Source organism: Melanaphis sacchari, unplaced genomic scaffold (assembly GCF_002803265.2).
Source record: "Melanaphis sacchari strain LSU unplaced genomic scaffold, SCAv2.0 Contig36_pilon_pilon, whole genome shotgun sequence".
Classification (NCBI taxonomy): Eukaryota; Metazoa; Arthropoda; class Insecta; order Hemiptera; family Aphididae; genus Melanaphis; species Melanaphis sacchari.
This window is the reverse complement of record NW_020271232.1, coordinates 968,613-982,493: the sequence shown is the minus strand read 5'-3', so window position 1 is coordinate 982,493 and position 13,881 is coordinate 968,613. Positions and strand designations below refer to the sequence as shown.

At 24.3% G+C, this 13,881-nt stretch overlaps 3 protein-coding genes across 4 annotated transcripts in view; 2 read left to right on the top strand and 1 right to left on the bottom strand.

The window, feature by feature from the left end:
• Window positions 1–3,549, bottom strand: part of LOC112596982 (protein inscuteable homolog) — a 32,341-nt gene extending 28,792 nt beyond the window's left edge. For both annotated transcript variants that reach the window (XM_025342875.1, XM_025342876.1), the window contains exon 1: window positions 3,286–3,549. The gene's annotated coding sequence lies outside the window, so the exon portion shown is untranslated. The remainder of the gene's footprint in view (window positions 1–3,285) is intronic.
• A 217-nt stretch (window positions 3,550–3,766) lies between these two features.
• Window positions 3,767–8,449, top strand: LOC112596920 (ubiquitin carboxyl-terminal hydrolase 46). Its single transcript, XM_025342790.1, has 10 exons — window positions 3,767–4,047; window positions 4,679–4,759; window positions 5,528–5,744; window positions 6,012–6,092; window positions 6,167–6,348; window positions 6,403–6,558; window positions 6,621–6,758; window positions 6,844–6,987; window positions 7,059–7,179; window positions 8,303–8,449. The coding sequence occupies exons 1-10, from the start codon at window positions 4,045–4,047 to the stop codon at window positions 8,380–8,382; spliced, it is 1,203 nt and encodes a 400-aa protein (XP_025198575.1). The 5' UTR covers window positions 3,767–4,044; the 3' UTR covers window positions 8,383–8,449.
• Window positions 8,450–11,348: 2,899 nt separating this feature from the next.
• Window positions 11,349–13,881, top strand: LOC112596949 (40S ribosomal protein S16). The gene is made up of 5 exons (XM_025342840.1): window positions 11,349–11,518; window positions 11,701–11,745; window positions 13,287–13,418; window positions 13,495–13,609; window positions 13,677–13,881. The coding sequence occupies exons 1-5, from the start codon at window positions 11,480–11,482 to the stop codon at window positions 13,820–13,822; spliced, it is 477 nt and encodes a 158-aa protein (XP_025198625.1). The 5' UTR covers window positions 11,349–11,479; the 3' UTR covers window positions 13,823–13,881.

Genomic DNA, 13,881 nt, shown 5'->3' with positions numbered 1-13,881 from the left:
CTCGGATACTTATTATTTCATCAAAAAAGTAGTTATTTATCATTTATTTGTTTATCAATATTAATTTTTAAAGTTTTCATTTTTTCTTGGATGACATAAAAGATTTTAAATTGTACACTCTAAAGAAGAATATTTTGCTGACTATTTCGATACATCAATAAATTGAACTAATAAATAATTAATTATAACTAACTTAAGTATTTAGAGTTTTTTTAATAAGTGGTATTGTGGTTTTAGATTAACTCGTAAAATGTTGTTTCACTACTAAGCTCATCTAACTACCACTATAATAAATAATAATTAATAACCTATATATAGGTATTATTACAATTTAAATTCAAAAATATGCCATTGCTAACGAAAAGCAATTCTTAGCAAAAACGGTGTATCAGCCTATATTTCTAAGAATATTTTATGATTATGATATATAATATATAAATAATAAATATGTATATATATTTTTTATATATTCATGTTACTATTCGTAAATCATTTTTAAATTTTATTACACGTTTTATGAAATTATAATAAAATACCCGGTGACGCAAAATGTTTGAATTTGGCCTTGTCCAGTATAACACACAGACACAGTCAAATAAAATTAACATTTATCATCTAAAGATTGAAACAGTTATTACTGTGGTATACCTAAATATAATATTCTTGTATCATAAGCGACTTTTCTGTTTTCACTCCAGTCTAATTATAATAATCGTTATAAACTAGTATTTTTGTCATCAAAACAATACATCAATTTTCAATGAACAAATTTCATGTAGATGTTTAAAATGTATAACTGGAAGTATCATGCCTTTATAATTATTAATGAATATTGACGTGTAAGGGATAATTTAGGATAATCTCACCAAGATAGGTAAGTACAAAATGTATGGTTTAAAAATAAGATCGTAAATAATGTAACTTGTGTAACCTAAGACGTACTAAATTAAAATTTCTGACAATATTCATTTTGTTATTCTATTACAAAAAAAAAATATTTAATCTCATATAAAATATACATAAAATACATAAGTATACATAAAAAAGCTTTGAAAGTTTGAAGTATAATAATAATTTTAATGGTAAAAACAATAACCCATTTAGTGATTAAAAACATGATTATGAACTCCAGATTAAATTTATCTTTATCTTGAAATTAAAGTTGGTCCATTAATTATTAATTACAGTCTAGAAAAATATAATACCTAGTAAAAAATGTACAATAAAGTCTATAACCTAATTATCATGTAGACTACTAATTTTTTTCTTTATAAATATCAAATATTACAATATGTACCTCAGTGCAACACGATTGCGCTCCAATTTATATAATATGTGTCCCTTATGCATATTATAAATACGAGTATATATATATATATTGGAGCACAATCGTGCTGCGTTTTGTGCAGGTAAAAAGGGCTCGATCGTGCTAATTGGTTGGGCGCAATCATGTTGCGTTTTTTGAACGGAAAAAAGTAAGCAGGACGTAATCGTGTAACCGCCATATCATTAATTATTATTTATTATATAATATGCATATGAATACCTATTACCTATAATCTTACACCTACTGATTGATTTTATAGACTAGGTAGATATTATAAGCATACATATTAAAATAAATTATTTGGTTTAGTAAGAATTAATAAATATATCTATATTTAAAATTTGTTCGACTAATAAAATAAATAAATAATAAACAAATCATAAAAACACTAATAGGAATAGTCACCAATAGGTTGCTTTTTCTAACAAGCTATAGTGTACCTATAAAGTATGATATTTTACTTAGCACATATAGGTAACCTACAGACTACAACCTGCAGTATACAGAATATACCGACGTATCTACTGTGAATGTCAGAATTTACACATCGAATGATGTAACATTTTAACTGTGGATAGGTATACGTAAAAAAATATTTTAAAAATCTAAATATTTTGAAAATTTTATTGTATAGTTATCTATATAGTAAATATACCTATTAATTTAATACAGAGTGTTTCACGATGAACTAACAATTGCAATAACTTTTGTTCTATTGAATATTTTCAAATTTTTTTTTAACAATTTTTATGTAAAATTAAAAAATTTTCTATTTGATATTAAAAAAAAACTATTGTCAAAAATAATTTTTAAAGTTTGCTTAAATTCAAATGTATTTCTTGTTTATCAGTGTTACAGCGATTATCGATAATCCAGAAAATCTATTTGAAATAATATAAAATTGTGCAAACTTCAAAAAATCGTAGAAACTAAACGACTGAACATTTTTCATTTTATTTTTTTTTCGAATGTGTTTTAAAAATAATATCAACAAAATGTCGATTTTGATTTTTTTTAAATATCAAATAGAAATTTTTTTAAATTTTAATACCCAAGTACAAAATTAGAAAAATTAATTTAAATGTAGCAAATAATATGACTATTGATAATTTATAAAAAATAAATTGAAAATGTTTAACAGAACAAAAGTTATTGCAATTATCAGTTCACCAAGAAACACCTTTAAATATAGGTATATAGTGTGAAAATTGTCTAGTATCGATGGCCGATGCATTTTATTTTATAGTGAACCTATGTGAATATGTTGTAGCTTCTTATTCGCGATTTATAGTATTTTTACTTATAATTTTTCAAAAATAGTGAATATAAATTGAGAATTGGTAAAAAAAAAAAAATGTTAGTTTGTTTAAAGTTTCATTTTAGTTTCTAGAATTCAGATAGAAAAAAATAATAGTTAAAACGTAAAGTCCATAATAAACTAATAATAAAATAGCAACAAATTAAAATGTTGCATTTAAATGTTTAACATGTTTTCACTATTTTTTTATTTTTATAATCTATGTAGGTGAGTTACTCTTAATAAATTATAAACATTAATAGATGATGATGATTAATAATTATAGCTTGTGTGACTATATTATTTATCATAATTATGCTATGTATGAATATGAATTTATAGGTATAATATACCTTATATACCCTGTAATATACGCCGTTTACGTTGGCTAAGTTCTAAATATGTTTTAATGATTTTTGATGGGTACCTATTACTTATTTCTAAAACTAATTTTATCACACAATAATATGTTTATATCTACATTTGCAATCACTTAACTAATTATCAAAAAAAAAAAAAAAAAAATGAATAATAAATCTACCGACCTATTAATTCCTTTTAATTGTCTAAATATTTAATAATTCATTAGTCCGTCAATATTTTTTTCATAACTCGTAATTATTATGATAAATAAAACATAAACTTATATTCCATAACTTACCTATTTGCAGTCGGCTGTATATGAACATATGATACATAGACCATGAATATATCAGTATTTCTGATTAGCTTCACGAACGCACAGACATTTAAGTTTACGAGGTTTCATCAAACAAATAACAAAATTAATGAAGTATCAATAGCTTTGAACAGTTTTATCGGTATTTGCGAAATACGCACAAATCATGCCAACGAAAAAACCATACAAGCGACGACAAAGCATACGACGCGAACGGGGAAATTCAACTAAACGCGGCAAAAACGAAACTTACGAAACGCATTGATGAATTGCCCCTCGTGCATCAGCGCCGATGACGGCACCTTAGAGTATCACATGATGCAAATACATTACCACGATATAGTGTGTGGTACGACTGTAAACTGATGACAATATCCTATGCAATCGTCTTTCAAAGTCTCGTTTACCACACTGCATTATACTTTCAATCGTCGGCGTGTTTATCTTGTTACGTGATAGTTGATTAACAGCGATAAGTCGATAGTCAATATTCGATAAGGCGGACGGACACGACTGTGAAGAGCGAATGCACTTAAATTATTAATTTAATTCCGTCAAGTCCTTTTAATTCTAACGTTTCGTCATGCAATCGAATTTTTACTGAAATACAACTGATTTGTATTCCATGTATTTTTTAATTTTCATGCAATGTAAAATCTACAAACATATGTATTCGGTTTTCGGAAAAAGCGCTAAAATTTATTTTTTAGTGATGTCTTGACTGAAAAGTTGTTTTGTAATATGGTAATGTTTGTGTTTAATATTTTATCTTAATGTTTAATTCAAGTACTTTGAATAGTACCATTGACATTGTATGGGTATTCTTATAAATGATTTCAGTTTATTTCTTTAAACAAAATATCTATTTTAATTTATGTATAATAATAATAATTTCAGATTTTGTTTAAATTTAAGTGAATCTATTAAAACTAAACATGTTTTCAAAAAATCAAATTTTTAATTAACTCCTACTTTGAAAATAAATAAACATCAACATATATTGTAAAATATTGAAGAAATAGATATTTTCAATCATAATAATATAGTTTTACAAATTGTAACTTTTTTACACATGATCTTTATTTTATTTAACCAATTTTGTGATAAAATTAATTAATATACCAATCAAAGATATTATTTCAATGTATATTAATTTGTCATCATTAAGATTTTATTATCATAGATCAACTTATTAGGTAAATTTTTAAAAAAATTTAATTTAATCTTATAATTAGTTTAATGATTAATTATACAGCTGGTTATACACAATAAGTAAATAATTTGTTAGTAAAAATTATACAATTGAAGTGATTTTTGTAATATAATCAGCTTATTGTATTTTTTTAATTTATAAATATTTTTTGTTGTGCTTTAGGGTGGTAATGTGTCACAACTAGAGAGAGATATTGGATCAGATCAGTTTCCTCCAAATGAGCATTATTTTGGTTTAGTTAATGTAAGAATATCTTTGTTAAATAATTGATAATATATATTTTTTTCCACTTGATTGCTTTTTACGCAATAGCTAGCAACTTAGATAACATTATGCTAAAAGTGACCAAGTGGAAAACAAATATAAAATAAATAAGCAGTTGAATAAATTAAAAATCAAATAAGAAAACATTTTGTTTAATTACTTTAGCATGACAATGACAATATATAATTTAATAATAAAATAAATAACATTAGATATTGATATCCATGTTCTGATTTATTCTTAAAATTATGTCTCATTATGTTTTTGAAATCTTGATATAATTGTTACAGTTTCTAGTTACTTAATTTCCTCATTTATTTCGATCCTATTTTTAAAGTCAATTTAGTAGAATAAAAATAGTTTACTTTTAATTATATTGGTAGTATTAAATATTGATAAAAATGTTTTGTATTTAGATTGCTTTTATGGGTATCTAGTCATTATAGCATTCTTTCTAGTGCAAGCCATAGAGTATATAGTATAAAAAAATACAAAAAAAAATAAATAAAAATATATACTAAACTATTTTCATTTAAATAATTTATATAAATATCATATTATTTTAATTAGCTAATGAATACATTTCATTGGTCTGTTAAAATTATTAATCACATTAAAAACTTAATTTTAACCACATAATATTTCTTATGATATAAATTATTTAAACCCGTAATAATATACCTATGTATTTAAAATTATTAAAAAACATTTACACATTATTGATATACAAATTTATCTATTTTTCAGTTTGGAAATACATGTTACAGTAATTCAGTTCTTCAAGCTCTTTATTTTTGTAAACCTTTTCGAGACAAAGTATTAGAATACAAAGCTCGTAATAAAAGAAATAAAGAAACATTGCTCACTTGTTTAGCTGATCTATTTCATAGTATTGCAACTCAAAAAAAAAAAGTTGGGTCTATAGCCCCAAAAAAGTTCATTAATAGACTTAGAAAAGAGAAAGGTAATACAGGAACAAATATTCTTTTCTACATAATCTAAACTTAATTAATATTAAAATATATTATTATCAATAAGAAATAATTTTTAATTTTAAGTAAATTAATCAATATAAACAAATATTTAATATTTATTTATTTTATTGCATTTAATATTTTAACTTCTTTAAAATGCAAATAATACTCACATTTTTTATTTTTCAAATTATTAATTATAGTAATTTAATTTTTTTACAATAATTGGTATGTCTAAATTTTTGTTTAATTTACAGAAGAATTCAATAACTATATGCAGCAAGATGCTCATGAATTTTTAAACTTCCTTATAAATCATATTAATGAGATCATTCTTTGTAAGTAAAATAAATTATTTTTGCATCAAGAATGTATAAGAATTATAATAATAAATTTTAAATTATGTATTAAGCTGAACGTAATCAAGCTAATTGTAATGGTAAATCTAAATCAATTACACCTAATATTATTGATGGAGAATCAACTACTAGTAGTATTACTAGCTCAAGTAGTCATAATCAAGATCCAACTTGGGTGCATGAAATATTTCAAGGAATACTAACAAGTGAAACTAGATGTTTAAACTGTGAAGAGGTAGGTGTATTACAATTTTGTTAAATTCAACTAAACCTTATATATTTATTCTAGGTCAGCAGTAAAGATGAAGACTTTTTTGACCTCCAAGTAGATATAGATCAAAATACTAGCATTACACATTGTTTACGTTGTTTTAGCAATACAGAAATGCTTTGTAGTGATAATAAATTTAAATGTGACAATTGCTGTAGCTATCAAGAAGCCCAGGTATTAATTCATTTTTTTTTTTTTTTTTATCTAAGACATATAATTTACTGTGGATATTTTAGAAATGTATGCGGGTCAAAAAATTACCTATGATATTGGCATTGCATTTGAAGAGATTCAAATACATGGAACAATTTAATAGGCACATAAAAGTATCTCATAGAGTTGTTTTTCCTTTAGAACTTAGGTTATTTAATACGGTAATTATTTTTTTTATTGGCATATTATATTTTATAATTATCATAATATTATTGACATCAGATTACAATAACAATAATTTTATAGTCTGACGATGCTGTTAATCCAGACAGAATGTACAATCTTGTAGCTGTAGTTATACACTGTGGCAGTGGGCCAAATAGAGGCCATTACATTAGTATAGTTAAAAGTCATGATTTTTGGCTACTATTTGATGATGATATGGTTGATGTAAGATTTAATGATTTTGTTTTATAACTACAATTTTAATTTGCATTTTTTTTTTTTTTTTTGACTAACAGAAAATTGATCAATCTGCAATTGAAGATTTTTATGGTCTCACGTCAGACTTACAGAAATCATCAGAAACCGGTTATATACTTTTTTATCAATCTAGAGATTCTACTGAAATATCAAAATCTGGTATGGCCGATTCAAAATCAAGTAATTGTAAATGAATTTCCAAATTCTATGTTGGATATTTATTTATAATTGCAAAACTCAAAGTGATTTTTCACTTGTGTTTCAAAAAAGTGATATTAACTTAATTGCATTATAAATTAGTCTAATAATAATTTTTAATTGTTGTCAGTGATATAAAATGTTAATTTGCAAAGCCTTGTTAGTCTACTAAATAATATTTGAGGTGATATATTTTAATTTATTTATATATTACTAGTTGATTCCTTTAAACCTAATATAATTTATACTCTTTTCTTATTTTACTAAAAAAAATTTGCTAGAGAAAATCAGATTAGGTATTTATTTTTTTAATGTTTACTTCTATATAAACCTTTTTAAGAATGTATTTGAATATCACATCTAGAACATTTATCTATTCATTCATTAGCAGTTTCCTTCTATTAATATTTATTTTACAAGTTAATATATTTTTAATTTATATAACCTAATTTAAATCTGTTTCATAATTAACAAAATTGAGATTCTAGTTTTCATTTAATCATATATGTGATATATTTTATTACTTGAATAAAATAATGAACAATTAAACTATTTACTAAAATACATACCTATTATAGTATAGTATTTATGAACTTAATACATGGTTATAAACATAGGCGTACGCAGACTTCTGAGTCAGGTATGGCTAAACTTAATCTGACTACCCTCCCCTCACCGGTCACACGAGAAAGAAATATACTTATGAGTAATCAGTATATCTTTAGTTGTATAAATATCTATGAATGATTTATTTTGCTATCAATTTTCTACGTCTATAACGCCTTGTTACTTTCTTAGGTACCAAGTACCCATCAATGTATTAAAAATAAAGGTTCAGGTAGGGTTAAAACCCTATCAGCTTTACCCTTGCGCATGCCTATGGATATAAATCATTTAAATAGTTTTGATTAAACTCTTAAAAATATTTTTATGTGTAAAGTAATTAGTAATAACCAACCACATAATTATCTATGTTGTTATTATCAGAGGCATATTTAGGGGGGAAAGGGGGGTTAGGTCTCTTAAAAGAGATATTGAGCTAAAAATTTAAGAAGCTTTTTTTGTTTGTTGTCCTTTTTTTTAGGTACACCACTGATATGTAAAAATAAGTCAGTAACAAAGATTACAATCTTACTCCTTTCCACTGGTTGGCTATGTGTATAATATTATACAAATAGTAATTTTAAGAGTTTAAACAAAAACTATAATTATGTATAGTATTTAAATTCAAAAACAGTATAACTTGTTTAATTGTAACTAATTTTTAAAATGTAATTTGGACATGCCCTAATATATCAAAATGTGATATAACCAATGAAATGAAATTAATCAGTTTAAATTTTAACTAGTATTATATATTGATTAACTTATGTATTAAAAATATGAATATTAAAATATTCATACTCCAGTTGGTATTTGTTATAACATAATCTATTGTACACTTAAATGAGTAATTTAAATATTACACATTTTTAATTTTAATATTTAACACTTTATTTGTAATATTTCACCAAAAGTTACCATTTTTCATTGATTTAAAACATCTTTTATTATTATTGATATTTTGATTTATTATAGGTATTTATTTATGGCTATTATAAATTATAATTATTTAGAAATGTGTGTAAAAAAAGCAATAAATTGTTGTTAATGTTGTTTTGGAATTTGTTAAATATTATTTTCATAATTTATTCTGAATGTTGAATAATATGATTTAATTTTAAATTGTTACTGGGTTTCTATTTAATAATACATACATGGTTAAATATTTTATTATTCAATACTTACATTTATAACAAAATAATTTTATATATTCAGTGATTTAAACTTAAAAGTATAAAGTATAATAGTAAATCATATTAAGCAAACATTGTACAATATAATAACCATTCTTATTCATAAAAACTATATTTTTACAATCATCAGATTAAAACATTTTTGATACATTAATTAAACATAACGTGGGTACTTAAATATTTTATTTTGATTAATAAAAGCTTACCTTAAAGATGAACAATATTAAAATATGTAAATGACAAAATGAAAACAAGGCAAGCAAGTGTAGACCGTTTTGCTGTGTATTAGGTGTCATGTGGATCATTAGTGTGTTAAATTTAAATTTAATACCATATAGATCTACCACTATGCCATGGGTTACTTAATTTAATCATGTTTTATACCATCTTATAACTGATGGTTGATGCTGATTTAAAAAAATATATTAAGTAGTTAATGTTTACCCAAATTAGGTAGCTAAGAAACTCTCAAAAATAGTTTTTCGATTAGAATAATATAAGAAAACTATTTGTTTTCAATTTTCATTATCCATACTTTTTTACACAAGGTTGAAAATTATTATAAATTGTCATGTTTCAAAAAGCTCGTAGACATAGGTAGTTAACTAATTGTTATCTTTAACTATCTTGTGAGAAACATGCTGAGTGAGATGAGAGTTAAAACGCAAATTCATGTTTAGGGAAGATTTTAAATGGTATATATTGACTCACAATTTGGTTTTTCGAACCGACATTCTATAGTTCATCGAATCCACTTAATCTAATCGCATAATGGATAATATATCCTTCTCTCGAGAAAAAAAAAACAGTATTACATCGACGCTTTTTCTTGGACGTCTTCCACGCCTTTCGATTAAATTTGGCGCGCTGGTCTTGTTTTTAAATTAAAAATCTTCTTACGACCTAACTACCTCAAACTTAAATCATATCTAGAAAATCGGGTTTACTCGGTGCGATACGGCTCTTCCATTACTTTACCAAAACTAATCAATGTAGAGGTTCGGGTTCCTCAAGGTGTAGTTACCACTCCTTTTATGAGCGTCACAAAGAAGGCAAGACTGGGCATTTTCCTCCTAGAATTTTAAATTTTTTATCTAATTGTAATAATTAAATGTAATAATGACGAAAAATAATAATATTTTATAAAGAAAATGTAAGTATAAAATGTACAAAAAATTAAAAGCATAATAATACGTCTTAAATTTAGAAAAAATAGAAAAACTTTGTTTCATCAAATTCATGTAATGAAAATAATTTTATATTTTACAGAATAATATTAATCGAATTTACTAGATAGGACACAATATATACATATTATACTAGGTATATATATATTACATAAATAATAAAATTAATCGTGCTATGAGAATTGAAATTAATAAATATTGGGGATCATAAACTCACAACAAAAAGATTGCCGATCCATGTAATAGATAAAATATTGTTTTATTTTTACCTGAAAATCGAATATTATCACTATAATAACGTAGGTACCTACCTATAATATAGTTTATATTTTATGGGTCTTGATATATTAATGAATTTTCCAAAGAGCTGTAGATTACATGTTTAGGAGCCGCAAGTTCCCGAACCCTGTCTTAGAGCAACTAAGAATTAACTTCATACTGAAAATAATCATTGAAATTTTTTTTTAAACCATGGATTTTTAGTTTTTCTACTATTACCAATGGTCATAAAATAGACTAGTAGGTACCTATTTAATATCTATATTCCACTGAACTAGAATAGTCTATTCTATAAACAATGTTATTATCTACCCACGACGTAATGACTTATAGATATTTTCTCCATCATAACATTATCTTTAATCATGTGTAATGAGTAATGACTATTATGTAGTGAGTAAAACGTGTTCTTAAACTTCTTTCACTTCAATGTAAATTGCATACCTATATATGCAATACACGTAGGTACCTAAAGATTTTGCTTGTTTTATAATAAAATATAATACAAAAATTTCAAAATTAAATTAGTTTTTTATTATAGTAATTTATATTATGTATTATTCATTTATGTAGAGCATCAGAACACAGATTGAATTAATTTATTATTCTGACATAGTGACATGGACTTTAAGCAAAAAAAATTAATTTTTCAGGTCATGAATAAAAATTATGAATTGTGATTTTCATTTTTCATGACATAAAACATAAATTTAAAGAATAATATTGCATAATAGTATAATACCAAAGCCAGTTAAAAATTATTGCAACGATGTTAATATTAGCATAATAATCCGTATCCTTTAATAGGCCTAATATGTGAGTTGGCAACACTGTAATTTTATCCATTAACTTCATAACCTCAATCTTAGTACTGTTGACGGCCCTCTCTTTCGTGTTTCATTTTCTTCACTTAGTGTTTCGGAAGAATTTAAACTACGTTTGTTTAATTAATCTAATTTACTTTTAAGTTTTCCATCAGGTACCCGAACACCATTAAAAATGACTGCTGACAAGAAAGTTAAAGTAAAGAAACCCAAGGTGATATAATATGTAGATTTTGATAGTCGTCGTAAATCTTAAAGTTAAATTATGAAATTTACACACGTGTATTAGTAAAGCTTTTTAATATTGCTGTTGGGCTTACTATTGTACGATTAATTTAATATTTAAAAATCTCTATAAAATTGGTTTTAATCAAATACCTTTTTTTATTTTTGCAGGTGAAGAAAACACCAGTACAAAGCGTACAAGTATTCGGCCGTAAGATACGTGTTATTCATAATTTGTGTTGTATTAAATGTTGCATTTAATTTGATCTAAGTAATATCCTTAAATGACTATTATTAATTTTTATTTTTTATCATATTTAAATGAAGGTAAAATTTCATTTTAACCCATAAATACAGCTTTCAACAAACTTATTATTGATAAGAATTTGTTTAAATCTTCATGCCTTTAAATTAGACACATTGTTTATCATCTATTTCACTAAGTGCCAGGTTTATATGCAGAGTTTATTTTCCCTATTTTACTTTTTTTTTTCTTTAGAACGTCCTGAGTTTTCTTAAATGTAAATACTGTGTATAAACTTATTGATTTCTAAAAAAATGGTTTTATGTTGGTAATTTAGTTTTACATACTATGTTGGTATCTAAAAACTATACGTTTGTTTAAAAAATAATATTTTCTAAATCGCTTAGCTTTATAGAAAATTAATTTCTTTACATTACTGAAATGTAGGCTTGTTCAGTATTAGTCATAAGAATGTGTGACATATAACTTAATAAATTTTCAGTCTTTTGACTTTCATGCATTCGTATATTTTTTCTGGTTAAGTTTTTCGTATGCAGAGCAATACATTTCACAACGTTTGTGACCAAAATCTCAAAGTTTTTATTGCATATGTTGACATTTTTGGGTGTAAAGGACATATTTTTTAATTATAAGAGCATATTTTTAGTTTGTAGTGCATATTTTAAAGGTTTTTCAAAAATTATGTTTTTAGTGAATATTTTTCATGATTAAGGACATAAATTATTATATTTAACTGTTTCCATATTCTCATTAAAATGAAAGATACTCATTTTTATCATAGTTGTAGATTAGATTACAATAAAGTGATATAAAATTAATTTATAAAACTTATAGAGAGATAATATAAAATTATCGAAATAAAATATTTAAAGAAAAAATATAAGTTTTAGTGTATTAATTTTTTTGAAGGCATATTTAACTGCTTATTTGATGATTTTTTATTGCATGAAAGTCCTTGCTCTATTTATGTCTAATTTTTTTGGTAGGAAAAGAGGAAACCATTAAAATGTCTTGGGTATTAGTTTTGAATAAATGCAACCCTGTTTATCTGAACATTATTTATTAAAATATTCATAGAAATAGTTTTATTTAGATGTAATTGTCAAAATATTAGTTTTTCATTTTTGAATATTGTATAATAAACTTGTTTTTAATATCTATTTTGAGCTTATAAACTCAAAATTAAATTAATGTACTTGATATTTGGTCATACTTTTATTCTTTTCTATTTTCATGCTTTAAATCGTAATTTAAAATTAAAATTCATACTAATATTGGTCTTTTTGATTTTCATAAGTTTATAGTTAGCAGTAAAAATTGTAATCTATTGCCACAATTTGATTAGTTGACTTAATTGTACTTTTAAATTCATCTTGCTTACTTAACAAAATATTCCACTATTTCACTCAAAAGTATTTATTATTTTTTTTTAATTTCAAGTATTCAGTTTCTAAATGTTTTAATCAAATACATTTTTAATTTTTATTTATAGAAAACTGCTACAGCTGTAGCTTACTGTAAAAGTGGTAGCGGTAACATTAGAGTGAATGGCCGTCCATTAGATATGGTCGAACCCAGAGTTCTTCAATACAAAATTCAAGAACCCATCTTGTTATTGGGAAAAGTAAGTATATCAAATAAGATTCAGTTCTAATGTATTTTTCCTGTCGAATTGAATAAATTTAAAATTATATTTTTAGGATCGTTTTAATGAAGTTGATATGAGAGTTCGTGTTAACGGTGGTGGACATGTCGCTCAAATTTATGCTATCAGACAAGCTATTTCCAAGGCTTTAGTTTCATATTATCAAAAATGTAAGTAAACAATTATAAATATTAAATATTTAACATTTTTAAAATATATTCTGATTTTTTTTAATAGATGTTGATGAAGCCAGCAAGAAAGAGATTAAAGATATTTTAATTCAGTATGATAGAACTTTATTGGTTGCTGATCCAAGACGTTGTGAACCTAAGAAGTTTGGAGGTCCAGGAGCTCGTGCCAGATACCAAAAATCATACCGTTAATCTTTTTTTTTATATTTATGTATATTGACTTTAACAATATATATAAACTGAAAAAAATA